The following is a 23155-nucleotide window of genomic DNA, read 5'->3' as shown; positions in this document are numbered from 1 at the left end:
CACTTATGTCCCCTTTTCACTGCATAATACCCTGTTGAATGCTACACATTGAAACTTTATTAATCCAATAAAACTTTTAATGCTTGGGACGGCACAGTTGCTCGGTGGGTAGCACTGTCGCCTCACAGCAAGAAGGTCCTGGGTTCGATTCTTAGGTGAAGCAGTCCGGCTCATTTTTGTGTGGAGTTTGCATGTTCTCCCTGTGTCTGCGTGGGTTTCCTCCAGGGCTCCAGTTTCCTCCCACAGTCCAAGTGAGATGAATTTCAGATACAAAATTGTCCATGACTGTGTTTGGACAACTTTAAACTAAAAAATCGTGTGTAGCCAGTGATTACCTGTTCTGTCATGAATGTAGCCAAGTGTGTAAAACATGATGTTAAAATCCTAATAAATAAATACATTTAATGCCTGCCGGCAGAAATTCCAATAAGTTATCAAAAGACAATAAGTCTATAAGTCAAAAGTCTATAAATTGTTACAGGCCAGCAGCAGTGGTCTATGGATGAATATGTAGGGGGTCCCCAAGGGCCAAATAATAGCAATAACATTTCAGTCCAGGCCAGTGGGGCTGAATGTAAACTAAGAAAAGGTTAAATCCACAGTCACACATTTAGTGGTTGTTTCCATCATCAAGTGACCCATGCTGGACCTAAGTACATGTGCTAAATTTGGCTACCCTTCTTGGCCAGGAATCAATGGCACCAGAGCAGATCTTCTCTCTCAGCCCTGACTCTGTGCCATCAAAGGAAAATGATTTACAGCATTGGATTTACATTTGTTTTCTTACTTTTTGACTTTTTAAAGAAGCAGTTTATTAATGTGTGGTGTGTGTGTGTGTGTGTGTGTGTGTGTGTGTCTGCTTCTGCTGCCATTACACATAATGACATTATTCTCGCCTGTAAGTGAATTATCTTCTCCATGAAACGTGAAATTGACTTGAGCCTGGCACACATTCCACACGTAGTTTCTCAAGGGCAAACGTCTAAAACACACACACACACACACACACACACACACACACACACATATACTTACACACATCGTACACACACAGACACACACACACACAGACACATTTACACATTTTTTATTAATTGAATACTATCTGAATAATCACTAATAATCTGATCATCCGAAATATTCATTCATTTATTCATTTATTTTCTTATCTGCTTATCCAATTAGGGTCGCGGGAGGCGCTAGAGCCCATCCCAGCCCCACAACGGGTGCAAGGCACACATCAATACCCTGGACGGGATGCCGGTCCATCACAAGGCAGACACACACACACACACACACATACACACACACACACATACACACACCCATTCACTTATAGGGCAATTCAGTGTCTTTAGTTCACCTGACTGCATGTTTTTGAACTGTGGGAGGAAACCGGAGCTCCCGGAGGAAACCCACGCAGACACGGGGAGAACATGCAAAATCCGCACAGAAAGGACCCGTTTGGCTGTTTGTGCCACATACATGTGTGTCTCTGTGGTAATTAACTGTATTTCATATGAATTAGGATGTAAAGCGCATGAACTGTCCGATGATAAACTACTTTTAGCGGTTTTCACTTTTTTTTACGTGTTGATGAACAGATGAATGAAACCACGCAAGCTCTGTAACGAGTATTTCCATTGGCTGCTAGAGCTGTCCATCAAAACCGCGTAGCTCCGCCTCCTCCCCCTCCGGTGAGAAGTGAAGCTCTGTGTGATGTTTCATCTCTACATTTTATTCAGCTTATTCTGTCACATGGTTATAAACATGATTTATATTTGTGATGTTTGTAGTTTTCTAAAAACACATTTGTATCTGATATTTATATGGACTAAGCGTTTACATGGACTGTTTTAATTAACACTTTTTTTATATAGCTACAGTCAATAACTTATAGATAATGTCTGCTAACTTGACTGTTTCAGGTATTTATAGGTGTTTAAATGGTAATTTAGAACAGTATTTCCCAGTATTCTTTCTGCACAAACACAGTATTAAAGGGTTTTCTTAATAGATCTATGAAATAATCATATCTGTGTTTTGATGCTTTATTGATGCCTTATATTAGATCAAAACATTATGGTTGGTGCACCTGTTTTCAGTGTCAGGGTTATAAACAGGAAAAGATCCTCACTTTTGTCAGATAATGTGCTTTCTACAATGAATTTAGATTTAATAATTTTATCATAGTTTATGAATGTTTTATTGGTAAACACGTTCTTGCAATAACAATGTGCATAACTGTTCAAATTTTGCTTAATTATTAGTTTGCGATTCATTGAGATGAATACATATATATTAGAGCTGTTACACGATTACAAATTTTAACCGAGATTAATCGTGATTAATTTTGTTCTTTAATCGCGATTAATCTCGATTAAAATTTGTAATCGTGTGACAGCCCTATTATTTTTATATTATTAGATTTTTACTTTCTGATTTTTACAGCTGTACAGCTTGTCTCAGGCTGCATTCTGAAACAAAATACATTAAAAACTGTGTAAAAGTACTGATATTACCAATGACATCATAACCCTGCTGACATACTACACAGTACACTAGTACAGGGTTTATAAACCACTGCTGTGTGACTCCCAGCCTGAGATGACTATGGTGATGTTTTGACTGCTGCATCACTCAGAAGGCTGAACAATGACATTGATTTGCTGCTTTGCAAATAATTCAAACTGTTTTAAATCAACTCAGAGTTTATTCATATTTCATGACTGGTCTTTTCGAGTGACGGCTGTAGAGGGCAGGGCTTATTGTTTTCAGCACTCTGTGGTCGCCTTGTCTCCAGTCCCAGCAGCCTTTGCAGTCGAGTAACTTCCAGCTTATACCTGAACATACACAATACACACAGGAAACTGTCATATGGCATCTTTAGCTTAGCAGGAATTTGCTAAAAATTAGTCTTGCTTGCTAATATTGTAAACTAAATAGACTTTACCATTGGAGGTACAGTCTACTGCTTTTAATCTATACGTGAAAATATATCTCTATCTCTCTGTATACATTCGCATACATTTTCCAGTGTTCTATAGTCTTTTTCCTTAGTGTTTTAGTGTTTAGTTTCAAGTGTTTTCCAGTTTCGTGATTTTCTAGTTTCCTTGTCCTCTGGTATTTGGCATTCCCCATATTCCTTGATTTCTGGTTTTCAGTGTTCCCTAGTTTTCTTGTTTTCTAGTTTTCACTGTTCCTTATAGTGTTCTTGTTCTTTGGTTGCAAATGTTACCTATTTTTCTTGTTCTCTGATTTTCAGCATTTCCCAGTTTCCTTAATTGTTTCTTAATTGTGGTTTCTCTAGTGCCCTAGTTTTCTTGTCCTTGTCCCCAGACTTTCTCTTTCCTAATTTCCTAGTTTGTTGGTGTTTTTTAGCCTAGATTGCCTGATCCTACATACTTTCTGGTGTCCCCCAATTTTCATACATTCCCTCCTTTATCTTATTGTTGTCATATTGTTCTCTAGTGTCCTTGTCCTCTTAGTTTCCAGTGTTACCTTATACCCTCATATCCTAGTTTCTTAAACTGTGAACCATTTTTCATGTCCACTTATTTCCCCCCCCCCCCCCCCCCCCCTAGTTTCCAGTATCCCCCAGTTCTCTCTCTGTGTGTGGGTGGGTGTGTTGGTGTTTACCTGCCCAGATGATTGTCCACATACTCCTGTAGCTCACGCACCTGCTCCTCAGCAACTGCTGCTCTGGTGATGAGCTGAGCTCGCTCCCTCTCATGAGCTTCCTAATAATTTGATGAATTAGAAGTTTGTTATTTATAATCATAGTTTTAAAATGATACTCTTTATTAAAAAACAAAGGTTCTGCAAATTGTGAAAATACACTCTTCTAGCTTTTGATTGTTATCTAGTAGGTGCTGGTTGAGAACTTCTAGCTACTGTACACTGCTACAAAGGTTTTGTGTAAGTGATGTTTAGATTCAACAGAGGTGCAGTAATCAAGCATGAGCGTGTCTGGTCTAACTTAACCTGGTTATGAATTAAATTATACCACTCATGTTGCACAGCAGTTAATTACGTTAGCCCACTACTGCTGGAATCCAGGGTTCGAATCCCCAACTAGGCTATCAGCCCATTGGCAATGTCTGAGGGGGTGACCGAGGCCCAGCAAAGGGTCTCTGTCCTGTCTGGGGTTTGTTACTGCATTGTGATTCTGGGTAAAGCAAACCCACCATGACTTTGATCTTGATGAAGTAGTGGTTACAAATGAAAATTAAATGGGAAAATATTGATTAATGGTCGTCGGTTTATTTACACAGTGGTGTTGAATGAAAATCAGAAAAAATTAAGGGTAACCAATATGCAAAAAAAGAAAAAGTAAATAAGGTCTAAATACTTTTTTTATAGCATTTACTTGACTGTCCTTATAGGGGCTGTTGTCATGACTACGCAACGATTAATTACCTGTGCAGTAACAGTGATCTCTCGTAGTTGCTTTCTGATATCGTCCCAGGCTTCTTTGGTCAGCGCTGTACTGCAGAACATTTAACAAACAATGAATTAACCATAGGCACTTAGTTGGCACAGCGGTCTATTACACTAACCCATTACTGAGATTCGGGTTCGAATCTGGTCATATCGGCCATGCGAGCGCCTACACGGACATGATTGGCTATGTCTGAGAAAGGAGTGGATGCTGAAGCCCTGTGATGAATTGGCACCCTGTGTAGGGTATTTCTGCCTTGTACCCAGTGTTTCCTGGGATAACCAGGCCTGATGCGACCTTGACTAGGATGAAGCAGTTAATGAGGATAAAATGAATGAAATTAAATGAATTAGTCATTAAACTAATAATTTTATTAGGTGAATAAATGCTGAATAAAACTGAATAATTTGAAGATGAAATGACTGATTACTCACTTCTGTGATGGTTGTGACAGCAAAGCTACCTACAATAAAAAATACATATACATTATTTAAAAAATAAAAAGAAATACTGTTTATTTCTACCTCAAAGAAAATAGATTTTTTGGAAGATCGTGATTGGTCACAGTGTTCAATACATACAAAATAATACAGTTTAATTGTGTGACCATAGAGTGAACATAGTTGCTCTTAGAGATCAGGGGATGGGGGAACAATCATCAAAGAGTTTTTTGTCATTACATTTTATTTACTCTGGGAAACCAGTGCACACACACACACACCTGTTCCTGAGCCAGTCTGAGTTGGGTCTCTAGTCTGGATTTGTCCTCTCTTAGCCTCTGTACTTCTCTCTCAAGCTCTCCTTCAAGCTCCATCTCCATAGGGTTAAAATGTGCCTCAGGTGGACCCGCCTCTAAAGCCAGTTCGGTGTGCTCCAGGATCTGTTCTCGCTGAATTCTGGGAAAAGAATGTGTACTCACAAATAGATGTTCTATAATTGTGGCCAAAATGGCATGCTGCTGATTCAAGACCAGTAGAAATTTGTGCCTATTTACTCATGTGGCACTGATGGTAAATGAGGAGGCTCAAAATAGGCATTTAAATTCATCCCAGAGGTGTTAATTAGGATTAAGGTCAGGGATTTATGCAGGCCACTGGAGTTCCTATAGAATAATTTATTTAGAATAATGAATCACAATAAATGGACCTGTGGCTTTGTGCACAGGGTTGCATTCTCACTGGAACAAGAAAGGTCCTTCTCAAAACTGTTGCCACAAAGTTGGAAGCACTTAATTTATTGATCAAGTAGCAACAGTAAAATTCAGCACTGATCCATCCACACTGTATGTACAGTATCTCATTCATCTGGAAACTAGCCAGTGTGTCTGTATTTCTGTGTGTGTGTAAATGTGTGTGTGCATGTGTGTACCTGTATGCACTGAGCAGTAGTTGGTGTGTTTTGTAGAGGTTGTGTAAGCGTTTTCTGTAAGTTTTCAGCGTGCTGGTGAGTTGTTCCTCTCTGGAGCGATACGACACTCTAACTTCCTTCAGCATGGAGTCAACGTACTCCTTCAATCGCTTGCTAACATCTCCTTCACCTTGTACACACTCCTACACACACACACACACACACACACACACACACACACACATGCTTAGCAAGCATGCTTCTTTTCTTGTTGCCTAAGTCCAACCTGTTTTAGCTGAAAAGAGAGTGTATAAGGTGTGAGAGGCATTGTGTGTGTGTGTGTGTGTGTGTGCAGTGATGTCATGTATGTAGTGTGTGTCTTGCTGTGTGTACGACAATGTTGTGTATGTACTGTGTGAGTCGTGTGCTGTGTGTGTGTGTGTATCGTAATGTCATGTATGTAGTGTGTGAGTCATGCTCTGTGTGTGTGTGTGTGTGTACCGTGATGTCATGTATGTATTGTGTGAGTCGTGCTCTGTGTGTGTGTGTGTGTACCGTGATGTCATGTATGTAGTGTGAGTCATGCTCTGTGTGTGTACCGTGATGTCATGTATGTAAGGTGTGAGTCATGCTCTGTGTGTGTACCGTGATGTCATGTATGTACTGTGTGAGTCGTGCTCTGTGTGTGTGTACCGTGATGTCATGTATGTAGTGTGAGTCATGCTCTGTGTGTGTACCGTGATGTCATGTATGTACTGTGTGAGTCATGCTCTGTGTGTGTACCGTGATGTCATGTATGTAGTGTGAGTCATGCTCTGTGTGTGTACCGTGATGTCATGTATGTACTGTGTGAGTCATGCTCTGTGTGTGTACCGTGATGTCATGTATGTAGTGTGTGAGTCATGCTCTGTGTGTGTACCGTGATGTCATGTATGTAGTGTGTGAGTCATGCTCTGTGTGTGTACCGTGATGTCATGTATGTAAGGTGTATGTCATGCTCTGTGTGTGTGTATACCGTGATGTCATGTATGTAGTGTGAGTCATGCTCTGTGTGTACCGTGATGTCATGTATGTAGTGTGAGTCATGCTCTGTGTGTGTACCGTGATGTCATGTATGTAGTGTGTGAGTCATGCTCTGTGTGTGTGTGTGTGTGTGTGTGTGTGTGTGTACCGCGATGTCATGTATATAGTGTGTGAGTCGTGCTCCGTGTGTGTGTGTGTGTGTGTGTGTGTGTGTGTGTGTGTGTGTGTGTGTGTACCGCGATGTCATGTATATAGTGTGTGAGTCGTGCTCTGTACTCCTGGTTAAGGGTCTTTAGTTGATTCTGTAGTTTGGAGTTTTCAGCCTCCACCTCCTTCAACCTCTGCTGAGTGACAAGCAGAGTCTACAAATACAAACACACACACACACACACACATACATACAGACATACACACAAATACACACATAATTACACCATTTTTGTATTAGAGATGTAACAATATCATTAATTTATATTGATTCATTCTGTAAATATTTTATTTTTATTCTTTATTAACTCTCATCTTGCTTAGATTGTGTTTAGTCACAGTTTTAAGTCCTATAGGATAAACGCCGTAAATACAAGTTTAGCATTTAGAGTGAGTTTACAGCGCCTCAGTGTGGCTTACTGTCGCTACTGCAGTCACAAATTGTTAACGATAATCTCAACTCAGTGTGTGTGTGTGTGTGTGTGTGTGTGTGAATGTCCTATTTTGTCATGCCAATAAAGCTTCTTCTGACTTTTGAATTTGAGTTTTGAGAGAGAGTGTGTGTGTGTGTGTGTGTGTGTGTTTGTGTGTGTGTATGTCTGTGTGTGTTTGTGTGTGTGTATGCGTGTGTATGTGTTACTCACGGCTGATTGCTGTGCAATGTCGTGTTCTGTGTTACGGATTGCTCTCCTCTTCTCCTGCTTCTCCTTTTCCATGGACACACTGTAGATATACAGTATTACACACACACACACACACACATTTTATCTACAAGATGGTACCTACCACTAATCTCCTTAAATCCTTGGAATCCTACCTCATCCACCTAAAGTTATTGAAATTTATACAACAGTTAGTTCCAACCTTACAATATGATTGGTTGAGAAGCGTTCTAACTGTGCTGATATTCGTGATAACAGTACGGTCTTTTCACACCATAACTGTATTACTCCGCTGACGCGTTGCCATTAACGACAAGCTTCATGCACACAAACACGCACGCAGGCGACACAGACTTTTTTCGCGTTTTAGATCCGTTATCTGATATACAAACTAGCGCACAGTGTAGGGAACATAAATCAATTGTCTAATTCACTATCTAGTGCACTATGTAAGGAACATAAATCCGTGATCTGATACACAATCTAGTGCACTGTGTAGGGAACATTAACGTGTTTGTGACGCGAACAGTTAGCTTAATAGCCCAGTTAGCAGCTCATAAGAGTTCTGTTATCACCCATATCCTTTGGTGTGTGCGAGAGGTTTTTTATTTCTTTTTTTCCCTTCAGAGGTTCTTGCCCTCTTCTTCTTCTTGTTCTTACCTCCCTGAAATGAGTTTTTGCAACTTGGGATGTCTGCTTTGTAGTGTTAAACTTTATATTCGTTGTGGTACTACTTTTTTAGCGGAAGGTATTGTCAATATTAAAGCATATTTATTATGAAATTCAGGACTTCTTTGATTTATTTTCTTTATTTATTTTGTAAAAACTGTTGTATAAAAGCAATAGAACACGAGAGGGAGTGTGTTATCGCGAATAACACACTCCCTCTCGTGTTCTATTGCTTAACTAACCCTCATCTTCTTAAAGTCCTTGGATACAGCCCCCCCACCCTTCAGTGGAACAGTGGTAGCTCAGCCGGTTCAAAACCCACCATCTGTGCCATTGCTGGGCCCCTAAACAAGGCCCTTAACCTTCACTTGCTTGAATTGTATTTAGTGGTAATTGGAAGTTGCTTTGGATAAAAGTGTCTGTTAAATGCCACAAATGTAAATGTAAATCTAATCCACAGAAAGCCCTTGGAATCCACCCCTCATCTACACCCATCTTTGAATCCACCTTTTATCCACATAAAACTTTAGGAATCCACTTTTAACTTGCTCACGCACACACACACACACACACACACACACACACACACACACACAAACCATCACTGTACCACTCATCTAGTGGGTGTTTGTGTGTTGTACATTTTCTCCTCCAGTCGCAGGAGCTGTTCTTCATAGGTCTTTCGCATCTTCTCTAGCTCTTCCCTCAGCTCACAATACGTCCTCTAAAACAAACACACACACACACACACATACATATACACACACATACACACAATACACAAACACAATGCACACAGGACACATTACATAAAGTCAGAAGTTTACATACACAACTTTTCGCAGAATACCTGTATGTTAAAGGTGTATGTAGACTTTTGAGTGTATGTAGTTCTCACATGTGTGTATGAGCCACCAGCACCAACTCGACTTCCACTCAGGTCCTCTGGCTGAAACCAAACACATACAGGATCAAAGATCATTTACACTGAACTGTGTGACACTATCCTGAAAAGTGCCTTTATTCTGTAGATTGTGTGTGTGTGTGTACTCACTCTGACTCTACTGTGTGACACTCTGCTGAGGAGCGCTCTGACTCTCTGCAGTTCGAGAGTGTGTGAGTGTCTGTGTGTGTGTGTGTACTTACTCTGACTCTACTGAGTGACACTCTGCTGAGGAGCGCTCTGACTCTCTGCAGTTCGAGAGTGTGTGAGTGTCTGTGTGTGTGTGTGTGTGTACTTACTCTGACTCTACTGAGTGACACTCTGCTGAGGAGCGCTCTGACTCTGCAGTTCGAGAGTGTGTGAGTGTCTGTGTGTGTGTGTGTACTTACTCTGACTCTACTGAGTGACACTGCTGAGGAGCACTCTGACTCTGCAGTTCGAGAGTGTGTGAGTGTCTGTGTGTGTGTGTGTGTACTTACTCTGACTCTGCTGTGTGACACTGCTGAGGAGCGCTCTGACTCTCTGCAGTTCGAGAGTGTGAGTGTCTGTGTGTGTGTGTGTGTGTGTGTACTTACTCTGACTCTACTGAGTGACACTCTGCTGAGGAGCGCTCTGACTCTGCAGTTCGAGAGTGTGTGAGTGTCTGTGTGTGTGTGTGTGTACTTACTCTGACTCTGCTGTGTGACTCTGCTGAGGAGCGCTCTGACTCTCTGCAGTTTGAGAGTGTGTGAGTGTCTGTGTATGTGTGTGTGTGTGTACTTACGCTGACTCTGCTGTGTGACACTCTGCTGAGGAGCGCTCTGACTCTCTGCAGTTCGAGAGTGTGTGAGTGTCTGTGTGTGTGTGTGTGTACTTACTCTGACTCTGCTGTGTGACACTCTGCTGAGGAGCGCTCTGACTCTCTGCAGTTTGAGAGTGTGTGAGTGTCTGTGTATGTGTGTGTGTGTGTGTGTGTACTTACTCTGACTCTACTGAGTGACACTCTGCTGAGGAGCGCTCTGACTCTCTGCAGTTCGAGAGTGTGTGAGTGTCTGTGTGTGTGTGTGTACTTACTCTGACTCTGCTGTGTGACACTGCTGAGGAGCGCTCTGACTCTCTGCAGTTCGAGAGTGTGAGTGTCTGTGTGTGTGTGTGTGTACTTACTCTGACTCTACTGAGTGACACTCTGCTGAGGAGCGCTCTGACTCTCTGCAGTTCGAGAGTGTGTGAGTGTCTGTGTGTGTGTGTGTGTGTGTGTACTTACGCTGACTCTGCTGTGTGACACTCTGCTGAGGAGTGCTCTGACTCTGCAGTTCGAGAGTGTGTGAGTGTCTGTGTGTGTGTGTGTGTGTGTACTTACTCTGACTCTGCTGTGTGACACTCTGCTGAGGAGCGCTCTGACTCTGCAGTTTGAGAGTGTGTGAGTGTCTGTGTGTGTGTGTGTGTACTTACTCTGACTCTACTGTGTGACACTCTGCTGAGGAGCGCTCTGACTCTCTGCAGTTCGAGAGTGTGTGAGTGTGTGCGCTCTCTCTCCTGAAGGAGTGCATCATGGGTGTGTGCGAGTGTCAGCAGTTCGTTGCTCAGTTCCTCAGAGTGTGAGATCTCCCGCTCCAGAGTCTCGCTTACAGACAGGAAGTTACTCTTCAGAGCCGTATACTCCTCCACCATGTCTCGTTCGTTACCCTCAGCCACCAGTATCCGTGATGACACTGACTCAGCCTCCCGCTGTAGCCGGCCCAGCTCTGCCTCCAGGTTTGATACCACACCTTCCTGATGTAACACCTGAGGGGGTGAGGCAAACACGATGGACAGTTCTATGATATCATCACTGTCATATATGAAATGCCAGGTCTGTGTGTAAGTCTACGACTCAGTGGTCGTGATCAGGCTTAATGTTAGCCATTGGTTTTTCCAGCTGAAAGGCTGTTTAAATAAAGGGAAATAAAAGTGGTGGCCAAAATAACGGAAACAAAGTGGATTAAAAAAAGAAATAGAGCTTTCTCTCTCTCTCTCTCTCTCTCTCTCTCTCTCTCTCTCTCTCTGTGTGTGTGTGTGTGTGTGTGTGTGTGTGTGTTACCTTACTCTGCAGCTCAAACATTTCTGCCTCATATTTTTCTCTTTGCTTGTTAGCTTCGATCTTCACTTCAACAAGCTCCTTAGAGATCTACAACAAGATAAAGAGCTGATCATTTTATCAAACTATTATTGTGTAATTCTTTATAGAACTACAAACACAATAAAAAATCTGAATTACAAAATTATAAGACAGAAGAACAATCCAAATTTACGTTCTGTTTAGACGAACATACGCCACCTATACACCTAAAAAAATATATTTTGCTTTTACCAGCTAAGAATTCATATTCAAACAGAGGGAAGAGGTGAGTACTGCAATAAATGTCGAGAGCACCAGGGAGGCAAAGCTGGTGTTGTGCCGAATTCTGGGTTATAAATCCATTTGTAAGGCTTCAGGACTCCAGTGTATTTGTATTTGTTGGAATTTACTCTAGTAACATTTACTGTGAACCGTACCTTCAGTTTCTCTTCCTCACTCCGTACCAGTCGGGCACTGAGGTCTTGGTTGGAAGCAGAATGCTGAGCTGCTTTGCTCTGTGTCAAGCCCAGTTTACTGCACAGACGTACCTACAAAAAAATGGGTCACAGAGAAAAACAATAATGGGACCAGATTGTACAGAGCAAAACAGAGACAGTAAGTTTGTGTTTGTGTTGCCTGGGCCGCATAAGAAATTATGTGGGTCGCTTGACAAAAAACCCTGGTCTAGTGTGATTTAAGAAAGGCTAGGAAATGGAAAGAAAATGTACCAAATCTGCGTTGCCACCATTACCAGCTACTTAATCAACAGGCAATGGCACTCAGGCTCTCAAGAAAATCACCCAAGGGCAGGGAACTCTATAAAACCAGCGGCGACTACACAAAGAACAAATGCAAACTGCCTCTCCTACATCTGACGCCTGATACACAAATCTTAATTCATATCTCAAACCCAGAAATTCTTAATTTAGTAATTCACTATTTAATTACAGACAAACAGGTCCTTACGTTCTCATCAGTCAGAAATCTAATCTGCTCCTTCAGTTCATCTAATGAGCTTTCTTTATCATCTGTGTCCATTCTTTGAAGCTGCAGAGCTCTGAGTGTGTGTTGGATTTAGCATCTCTATAAACATTGCACTGCTGCCATGGGTTACACAAGCCGGTGTGTCCATCTAGTTTAGCCTTGGGTAACTACAAACACTGCTGGATAGGACACTGGCAAACACAAGTCACACAAGTCATTCGATACCCACTTCAATGAAATGTTTCATTTCAAGTCATTCGATACCTACTTCAATGAAATGTTTCATTACTCCAGAGCATTTGTGAGTCTTTAAGGCATTCTCTTTCTAAAGGCATTTTATAAAATTAAAGCAATTGAATAAGATTTTTCCAAAATTGTTCAACACATGCTTACTGCCAGACCCTTTCTTAGAGGTTGTGCCATGTGCCACGTCATGGTGCTAAATAAGGTCATTTTCTGTTCATGTTGGTTTAATAGGGGTGCTTCAGTTTCCTTCCACTTTCAACAATCATGCAGAAGGTAAATTGGCTGCTCTAAATTGAGATGCGAGTGAATGAGCGAGTGAGTAAATAAGGGCCACATGTCTTTCCATGTACCAAAACCATGCAGAAGGTGGATTGGCTTTTCAGAATTTTTAATTGATAGAGTAATTAAATGATTGATTGCATGGTTGAATAACTGAATTATTGAATGAGTGAATGAATGAATGAACGGTTAAATTAAGGAATGAATAAATGCATGAATGAATAGGTGAATAACAGAACGATTGAATGTATAAATAAATGAATGATTCTTTGAATGAATGATTAATTACATGTTTGAATAACTGAATGAATTAATTAATGACTTCGGTGTATATATATATGGTAATGTTGTACCTGGATTCCAATCCTGCAGGTGGCAGTAAGTCACTTTTAGTTGCATATCAACCACCTCAGTTTAAGAAAGAAGTGCTGTCATTGTCGCTGTATCTGATGTATTTATTGTAGCGAAAATAAATGTCTTTATTTGTGCTTATTACAGTTTACTGTGGTGGATTTACATTAAACTTTTATCCTTGTAGTTTTGCTGAAGTGACGTGTTTTAACTCCGTTCTGCTTTAAAAACAAGGTAAGTTGACTGAAGGCTGTAGTTGCTCGGGTAATTGGCCGCGTATCAATCGGATACTTGAGCCATACAGTAGTGCACTATACAGTGTACGGCATCATAGCCTCCACACTCAAAATAGTGCACTATTTAAAATGTGACATACATTTGGAATTCAGCCTCAGGTAAACCTGACAATGAATACTGTGCTGTAAATAAACATTTATTACTGTAAACTTCAGAATTATAAAGAGCATATTAAATTGATGTAAAGTGTTTGCATTTCATGTATTATAAAATTGTGACCCTTCATTAATTCTTATCTAAATCTCTGATGTGATTTCCATTGTTTTAAATGTAATTTAGGTGACTGAGACTTTCCACTGTTTTTTCACGTCATAACCGTTTTACATTATTGGGTACCGAATCCAATGTGGGTGTATGGATGGATTGATAGAACTATATACACTATATGGCCAAACGTATTGAAACATCCGCTGTTAACAGGCATTTAATATCAGTGACGTAATGACTCTGTGGCAACAGTTTAGGGAAGGCCCCATATGTATGAGCATGACTGCTCCTGTGCACAAAGCAATTGTGTCTGATAAATTAAGTGTCAGTACCCAACCTTAAGAATGCTGTCTTGACCTAATAGTATCCACAGTATCTGAGTGAACTTATTGATCACTACAACCCAGCATGTTCACTTCGCTCACAAGATGCAGGGTTACTTATAGTTCCTAGAATTAAAAAGAGCATTTTCTTACAAAGCTCCACAACTTTGTAATTTACTCAGGCTTTTGAATAGTTTTTTCCAGACTAGGGGTGTGTGGCTCCGGTCCTGGAGATCTGGGGTCTGGGCGGTCTAGTGCTCACATGTTTTGTCAGAGTTGCTGGCGCCGTCCAGCTTCTGGACTCTGGGGCCGGAGCTGTCCACTCCACCCCAAATATAGACAAAGGCGCAGAGCTTGGGGGTTCTTGGTCATAGAAATTTGTTCTGATCAGGGATGTTGGGTTGCTGTCGTTCTGCCTCTCTTGTCCGATCACTCGGGTTTGATGATGGTGTGGGAGGTGGGTGCTGATGTCCTGTGAAAGCCTTCATGATCTTGTTACCTGCTCGCTCTCCCTTTTAGTTATGCTGTAATAATTAGGGGTGCCTAAGTCTAAAGCTACTCTCGGTAAAACTGGTATTTTACTTAATTCACATTTTACATTTTTAACTACATTTTTTGTAGTTTTACCCCGAGGTGGTTCTGATGGAAACCATTTTACCACCCAGGGTTTAGGAATGAAGTCGAGACTGCCATGCCAACAGTGCTGCTCCTGCCAGATGTGACGGAAACCTGGCGTGTAAAGTTCACTTGACTTGACTAATAGGTACAAATTCCCAGAGACACAATCCTGATGAATATTGCATTATAAAATTACTTGCACCTTTGTATAATTCATGCACGTTTAAAGGATTGACATTACTGACACTACCACGATCCTTCAGGAGGGCTGAACATCCATCAGTATTGCTCACAAGAGGTTAACACTTGAGTTTATAATGTAATAAGATTTAATGGTAAGATGTGATGCATTGATTTATATAAGAATTGTGGAGTTGTGCTTATTACTTTCATATTTATTATTATATTTTAGACACGTTATAATGGAATCAGCTGAGGTCAAATGGGTACAGAATTCTGGTCCTGCAAACCCACAGGTAAAAATAATGAAAGAAATTAAACCTCAGGTACACTGTTTAAAATGCTTTTTAAAAGGAATCAGTGCATTATAAAGGCATTATACAGCCCAAATGTTAAATCTACCCCCAAAATTGTGCATGTCAGTGCCTTTATTGGCAACAATGGTGCATGTGAGGCTGAGGGATCTGTCAAAGGTTGGGCTGATGGTAGTTCTTAGTAAGCCTTCGCTTCATGCTCTTGGCTATTTACTTTAAGTTAACTTCTATACAATTAATTGTTGTAGAAAGCCCTTAATTATCTGTTTGATATCCGTTTAAGGATGTGAAGACAGAAGATTGTACAACTTTAGACGAGAAAACATCAATCACTGGAAACCATGTCACTCCTGTGGACCAACAGAACAAACATTTCCAGGAAAACCTTGAATCCAGTAAGTCTTACTGGCACATGAATCACACTGCACTGTGAAGAAAAGTATGCAGACACCCTTTTGTATTGGTGGGTTTGGTGTTTTAAGGACTCATTCTTACCATTCAGCCAGTAACCCTAAGATCACTTTGCACAATACCAAGATTCTGCTGGGCTGTTGTAAAGCACACCCCCCATTCTGGCTGCTCTTGCCCAATGTTATTTTTACATTTACATTTTCGGCATTTAGCAGACGCTTTTATCCAAAGCGACTTACAATTACGACTGAACACAATTTTGAGCAATTGAGGGTTAAGTGCCTTGCTCAGGGGCCCAACAGTGGCAACTTGGTGGTGGTGGGGCCTGAACCGGCAACCTCCTGGTTACTAGTCCAGTACCTTAACCACTGAGCTACTACTGCCCGTTATTAGACTAATGATTAGAATGTTGCATGTTCAAGGCAACACCACCAAGTTGCCACTGTTGCCTTTAACCCACAACTGCTTGAATTAAATACTGTTATAAGTTGCTTTGGTAAGTTGCTTTGGATAAAAGCCTCCGCTAAATGTCAGAAATGTAAATAATGGATGTTTGTCATTTTTTCGCCTGTGTTCTCTTTTAAAGACTGCGTGAAAGAAGAGACGCTGGAGCTGAATACTTATAATCAAGGAGACCTGAATATTGTCTGTATTAAGGAAGAAGAACCCGATGATGAAGACTACCTCTGTAAGACAACTGTAGAGACCAGTCGAGGTTAAATAACACCCCCAGTGATAAATGTGGGCCACTGGGGTTAACAGCTCATCTTGTATTATCAATTTGTATTTGTTTGTACATAATTTTAGCGTTGCTTTTTTTTCTTTCAGACTGTGAGGAGTGCAAATCCTATTTCATCAATAAATGTGAGGTTCATGGTCCTGCTCTCTTTATATCCGATACCCTTGTTCCCATGGGGGTGGCCAACCGAGCAAGAAAAACCCTTCCTCCTGGTCTAGAAGTTCAGACGTCGACTATTCCTGATGCAGGCCTGGGAGTGTTTAATAAGGGAGAGACTCCAGTTCAAGTTGGTGCACATTTTGGACCCTACCAGGGAGAGCTGGTAGACAGAGAAGAAGCCATGAATAGTGGTTACTCCTGGATGGTGAGTTGGGTTGTTATATATAAACCACTTCTCTTTCTTGTAATTGGAGTTACTCATTGCTGATGCAAAAATGTGACATCTACTGTCTGGTTAATGCACCATAGTGGAGGCACACATGGGGCATCGCTTTACTCTACATACACATTATGGCTGTCTGTGTGATTCTACAGAAAGAAAGGAATTCTAAAAGAATTATCCGATGTCCGATAAGCACCCCGATGAAGTCTTTTTAAATGATTTTCCAGGTCACCAGATTTCAAGTTACTAAAACATTTAAAGAAAGTTCTGAAACACAGGCTGCAAGTAGATATAAACCTCCATCATCTCAATAATGGGTTCAATATAGAGGAAGATTTTGTTTTATTGAAAAACACTTCAACACACCACAAACCCTTCAAAAATGGAATGACAGAATTCCATAAACATTTAGAAGCAGAGGCGACCGCTATTCAATACTCTAAGGTCTTTCATTTGATTAGATCGCAAAGATCGTTTCTGTTCCGTTTGGTAGATCTGGTAACACTTTGCTAGCCAAATAGATGGCAGCACTGCTTGGTGAGTCAGAAGGCTAAGCAGCCTATTATAATGGCTTTAGTTTAAGTTAAGTTTTTAAGCACAGACGTTCATAAATTTACACGGCTTTGTTTACTCTTGTTTTCAGTGCATTTTCAAATTAAACATGAACGTGTGTTAACTTAATTTCCAGATATGCAAGAGCAGCCAATGTGTAAAGTACATAGATGCCACGCAAGAGCTACATGCTAACTGGATGAGGTGAGAAATAAAGTAACCAGTAACGTCTTGCTTTACAGTCAGTAATGTTACTTATTTATTTGGCATCAATGTGACATTTCTGTCTGATTTAATCACCTTGCTCAGATTACCTCTAAATTTTTCTCCTACATATATTGCCAGGTATATTAATTGCACTCGTAATGATGAAGAGCAGAATCTTGTGGCGTTCCAGTATCAAGGAAGGATTTTCTACCGTTGCTGTCGACCCATCAGAACAGGACAGGAGCTCTTGGTGTGGTACAATGAAGACTATGCTAAAGATCTCGGCTTTACATTCGACTACCTCTGGCATAAAAAGTGCTCTGCAAATGGTTAGGTTCAAACATTATCATGTTATGCTTCCTTTGTCCTTTCAAACTGACTTTCTGGAATTTGACTTTAATGCCAACTTGGTTCTTTTAAAAAGGTACAGATTTTTTGAATCTTTTATTAATGTTATGGACTGTAGAAGCTAAAAAACCCTGATAGTTTACACAGATACGTTTCTGTGTTCAGCAGAAATAAAATCTGAATACCAGAGATGTTTACTTGAAAGATTAGTAGATTATATCTTTATTCAAGAGGAATATTTTGATCATCACTGTCAAGTTTCCATTTGGGTGCAGAGTCCTAAAACTATCCTATATCCGTAATTGACTTGAATCTATTTATCCACAGTCATCATATATAAAGTTGTTTATTTAATGATGTCAACAATTACATAACATTAAAACCACCTCCTTGTTTCTACACCCACTGTCCATTTTATCAGCTTCACTTACCATATAGAAGCACTTTGTAGTTCTACAGTTACTGAATGTAGTCCATCTGTTTGTCTACATACTTTTTTTTACCTTATTTCACCTTGTTCTTCAATGGTCAGGACCCCCACAGAGCAGGTATTATTTAGGTGGTGGATCATTCTCAGCACTGCAGTGACACTGACATGGTGGTGGTGTGTTAGTGTGTGTTGTGCTGGTATGAGTGGATCAGACACAGCAGCGCTGCTGGAGTTTTTAAATACCATGTCCACTCACTGTCCACTACTACCTAGTTGGTCCACCTTGTAGATGTAAAGTCAGAGACGATCGCTCATCTATTGCTGCTGTTTGAGTCGGTCATCTAGACCTTCATCAGTGGTCACAGGACGCTGCCCACGGGGCGCCGTTGGCTGGATATTTTTGGTTGGTGGACTATTCTCAGTCCAGCAGTGACAGTGAGGTGTTTAAAAACTCCATCAGCGCTGCTGTGTCTGATTCAGCACAACACACAGTGTAGTGGTCCTGTGGGGGTCCTGATCATTAAAGAACAGGGTGAAATCAGGTAAAAAAAAGTATGCAGAGAAACAGATGGACTACAGTCAGTAACTGTAGAACTACAAAGTGCTTCTATATGGTAAGTGAAGCTGATAAAATGGACAGTGAGTGTAGAAACAAGGAGGTGGTTTTAATGTTATGTTGACATTAAATAAACAACTTTATATATGATGACTGTGGATAAATAGATTCAAGTCAATTATGGCTATAGGATAGTTTTAGGACTCTGCACCCAATAATACCTGCTCTGTAGTGGTCCTGGGAGAGTCCTGACCATTGAAGAACAGCATGAAAGGTGGGCATGCAGAGCAACAGATGGACTACAGTCAGTAATTGTAGAACTACAAAGTGCTAAATATTATTCTTCAGTTGATTTTTTTCTTATGTTTGCTATATTTTTTCTTTGTTTCAGGAAAGAACAGTGACCTGTTACAAGTTTTCTCCTGCTCATTGTGTCCACTTTCCTTTACATCTCAAATTTACCTTCACAGACACATTAAGAGATGCCACTATGAGGAGTATGTGAGACTCTTGAATTTAGGAGAGATTAATTATGATGATCTGAAGCTTGCCAGAAGTTCCAATAGTTTGCTGACATCTCCTGGTACTCCTCATCCCAATGCCTCGAACAATCAAATACAGAAAAAGAATTACCAGTGTCCAGACTGTGGAAAGACTTTTTCTCACCATAGTCATCTCAAGGTCCACCTGCGCATTCACACCGGAGAAAAACCATATAACTGCTTACAGTGTGATAAAAGTTTTAGTGCACGAGGCACTCTTAAAATCCACGAGCGTGTTCACACAGGAGAGAAGCCGTACGAGTGCTCTCAGTGTGGAAAGAAGTTTTCTCATAAGAGTCCCCTCCAAACTCACATGCGTATCCACACCGGAGAAAAGCCGTATCACTGCGTGCAGTGTGGGAAGAGTTTTACCTATCAGAATACCCTCCAGCACCACCAACGTCTTCACACAGGAGAAAAGCCGTATCGCTGCTCACAATGCGGGAAGGGTTTTGTGCAACAGAATAACCTTCAAGCACACCAGCGCGTTCACACTGGAGAGAAGCCGTATCGCTGCCCGCAGTGTGGCAAGAGTTTTGCGTATCACAGTAATTTTCAAACACATCAGCGCGTTCACACAGGAGAAAAGCAGTACCGCTGCTTGCAATGCGGGAAGAGTTTTAGTCGTGAAAATACTCTCCAAAGGCACCAGCGCATTCACACTGGAGAGAAGCCGTATCACTGCTCAGAGTGCGGAAAGAGTTTTACTCATCAGAACAGTCTCCAAACACACCAGCGCACTCACACAGGAGAGAAGCCGTATCAGTGCTCGCAGTGTGAAAAGAGTTTTGCACAGCTGGGTAATCTTCAATCACACCAGCGCATTCATACAGGAGAGAAACCGTATCGCTGCTTACAGTGTAAAAAGAGTTTCACCCGGGAAAGCAGTCTTCAGCGACACCAGCGCATTCATACTGGAGAGAAGCCGTATTATTGCTCACAGTGTGGATGGAGCTTTTCTTATTTAAGTACATTTAAGAATCACAAGTGCACTAACAGGGAACCATCTGATGTACATTTGTCCAACCAAAAAACAAGGACATGAAATATAAAACCTCACACTTTTTATTCAAATAAACCATGTCACCAAAATGCTGTGTTAAATAAAACAGACAGACCAGCGTTTTAGAACCTGTATTCACTCAGTCAGTTCTGGATTCCACTCCCACTCCTGATTGAGCATATTAACAATCATAAAGCTCTTCGTAAGCTGTATCAGGTGTGCTAGGGTGCAGGGAAAGCTTGTTGTGCAGTGCACCCCAGCATGGGCATTAGAAGTATTGAAGTTTGGTTTTGGCAAGCAAGCAACCTTGGCAGGTTTGAATGTTAAGTATGTTTGTTGCTACTTGCATCTTTAAAAAGACTTTTGTTTAAAACGACCTAGGGCTGGGCAGTATGACCAAAAATTTGTATCACAGTATTTTTTTAAATTCTGACAGTTTCACGGTATATATATTTTTTGTATGACTGGTATTTGTGGCTTATTCTACTGTCATAAGTACATAGAATATACATCATTTTAATTTCACCATGTATGTAATGAAGGTCTTGAGTACTATAAGGTTTGCTTGGCCCCACAAAATGACATGAATGGAATCAGTATGTGAAACAGTTGCAGTAAATACAGTTTTTATTGTTTATTTAATATTTAAGTATTGTACAATTACCCTTAGCTCTCCCTTTAACAAATAAAATGAAGTTTGCAAACTCCACTGTACAACTTGACCACAGGTCTGTAGTAGAAAAGTGGACAACTTTATATATCTCCGCTTCCAGTTTGCTTATAACGTTGGTTTAGCAACTGACCTGAAGTATTTTTGCTCTGTAAGACATACCTGGAATCCACTGTTTTAATTATCGCTCTGAAAGCTTCTTTCTCGACTGTCTATAGAGGAATATTATATGATTTGCTGTCTACTGGAGACTACAACTGTTGTATTAACTATGCTATGGTATGGCAGAATTTGAAAAATCCATACGGTATGAGGAATCAAAGACAGTATACCGAATGTACCGTCATACCACCCAGCCCTAAAATGACTTATATTTAAACGTATGCACTTGTTCTACAAGATTTAACTACACATTGCTTTTTTTGATTGATTAAAGCATGCTTAATATATTGGCTCCAACTAAAATTCCAACAGTTTTAAATTGCATGAACAGTAAGAAGAGCTTATGAACAGTTTAATGTAAGTCTTGGAACATATGCACTTTAAATAAAACAAGAAAGTCCACTTTTTTTTGTTTTGTTTACCTGGAGAAGATTGTGAATAGGGTAGTCACCTGCTGCAGTTAGTTTGTTGTTTTATTCACATTTACTTTACCAATCAGAGGGTTGGATGACTCTAGACCAGGGGTGTCAACCTCATTTTTACTGAGGGCCACATCAGCATTATGGTGGCCCTCAAAGGTCTGATGATCAAAACCCGCCTTAGTTAGACGCTGATGTGGAAACACCGCCATCTAGTGGCGGGATTCGGTCACTTCACGAGTCACAAAATCAGCATTCACTGTGGAAGATGCAGTTTATGTACTACAGGGTGGGCCATTTATATGGATACACCTAAATAAAATGGGAATGGTTGGTGATATTAACTTCCTGTTTGTGGCACATTAGTATATGGGAGGGGAAAAACTTTTCAAGATGGGTGGTGACCATGGTGGCCATTTTGGATCCAACTTTAGTTTTTTCAATGGGAAGAGGGTCATGTGACACATCAAACTTATTGAGAATTTCACAAGAAAAACAATGGTGTGCTTGGTTTTAACGTAACGTTATTCTTTCATGAGTTATTTACAAGCTTCTCTTTGTTTACAGCCATTGACATGTCGCAGAGGTTAACACGTGAGGAGCGGATAGAAATTGTGTTGATGTCTGGTGAACGCAGTACCCGGGTCATTGCAGCAGATTTCAATGCAAGACACCCTACGAGACCACCCATCTCCCATGCTACAGTTAGCAAACTGCTTGCCAAGTTTCGTGAAACTGGTTCAGTGTTGGATTTGCCAAAATGTGGACGCATGAAAACTGTCACTAATGAAGAAACATCAGTGGCTGTCCTAGCTTCATTCAGCAAGAGCCCACAGCGTAGCACTCGCCGCATGTCACTGGAGAGTGGCATAGATAAAATAAATAAACTTAAAAAGAGCCTCACAGTGAAGATAAACCGGAGCAGCGCGCGCGCGTGTTTGTGTGTGTGTGTGTGTGTGCGCCTTTAGAAGAGACGCTTTGTTCACTGTATCGGTATCGCTATAAGTGATTCATTGATTCACGAGTCATTTTTCGCGAAGCGTAAGTTTCTCTTCTCAGTTATCTCTCCGTGTTTACTGTTATTAATTAAATGTCGTGGTTTTAAATAAACACCAACTACTACAGAACATTCTGTGTGACTCTCTTACATTAAAAAGCTTCATTAAAAAGCTTAATTAAACTGCTATTACCACAGATCTGTAACCGACCGTCAGACTCGTTCCGTCTAAGGAGCTAAAAGTTCAGCAGATGATCCTGAACTAACGAATTTGGTAATGAATAAACTTTTGCCTCTGATTGGCTCTGTAACGTTTTCTGTTCTCATCTACATCAAAAGTAAGAACCGCTTACGATTTACCAAAGTGAACCAGGAGTTTATATAACGTGCTGATAGAATCGACTCAGATGTGACCGGATTGAATTATCTTTTTAAAGTAAATATTACAATCAGCAAAATTACATCGATGTATGATGCACAAAGTTAATGATGTTATTTTAGGTCATGAAGAGCTTTCACCGTGGTTTCTGTACGATTGTTGATGAATGGTGATGTGATGGTTGGTGCTT

At 40.7% G+C, this 23155-nt stretch overlaps 2 protein-coding genes across 2 annotated transcripts; one reads left to right on the top strand and one right to left on the bottom strand.

The window, feature by feature from the left end:
- Positions 1-2709: 2709 nt before the first annotated feature.
- ccdc78 (coiled-coil domain containing 78) lies at positions 2710-12407 on the bottom strand. The gene is made up of 15 exons (XM_062991575.1): positions 12318-12407; positions 11807-11917; positions 11352-11438; positions 10724-11056; positions 9404-9448; positions 9248-9298; positions 8991-9073; positions 7663-7741; positions 7048-7173; positions 5810-5991; positions 5163-5337; positions 4876-4904; positions 4420-4489; positions 3640-3740; positions 2710-2843 (listed from the first exon to the last, which is right to left on the bottom strand). Exons 1-15 carry the CDS (start codon positions 12405-12407, stop codon positions 2717-2719), a joined length of 1689 nt encoding a protein of 562 aa, XP_062847645.1. The 3' UTR covers positions 2710-2716.
- Positions 12408-15096: 2689 nt separating this feature from the next.
- Positions 15097-21021, top strand: LOC134310057 (histone-lysine N-methyltransferase PRDM9-like). The gene is made up of 7 exons (XM_062991574.1): positions 15097-15150; positions 15452-15563; positions 16166-16267; positions 16408-16682; positions 17389-17456; positions 17598-17788; positions 19185-21021. The coding sequence occupies exons 1-7, from the start codon at positions 15097-15099 to the stop codon at positions 20378-20380; spliced, it is 1998 nt and encodes a 665-aa protein (XP_062847644.1). The 3' UTR covers positions 20381-21021.
- Positions 21022-23155: the final 2134 nt, after the last annotated feature.

This window comes from Trichomycterus rosablanca, chromosome 3, assembly GCF_030014385.1.
Source record: "Trichomycterus rosablanca isolate fTriRos1 chromosome 3, fTriRos1.hap1, whole genome shotgun sequence".
Classification (NCBI taxonomy): domain Eukaryota; kingdom Metazoa; phylum Chordata; class Actinopteri; order Siluriformes; family Trichomycteridae; genus Trichomycterus; species Trichomycterus rosablanca.
Note: the sequence above shows the minus strand (reverse complement) of the source record. Positions and strands in the feature narration are given on the sequence as shown.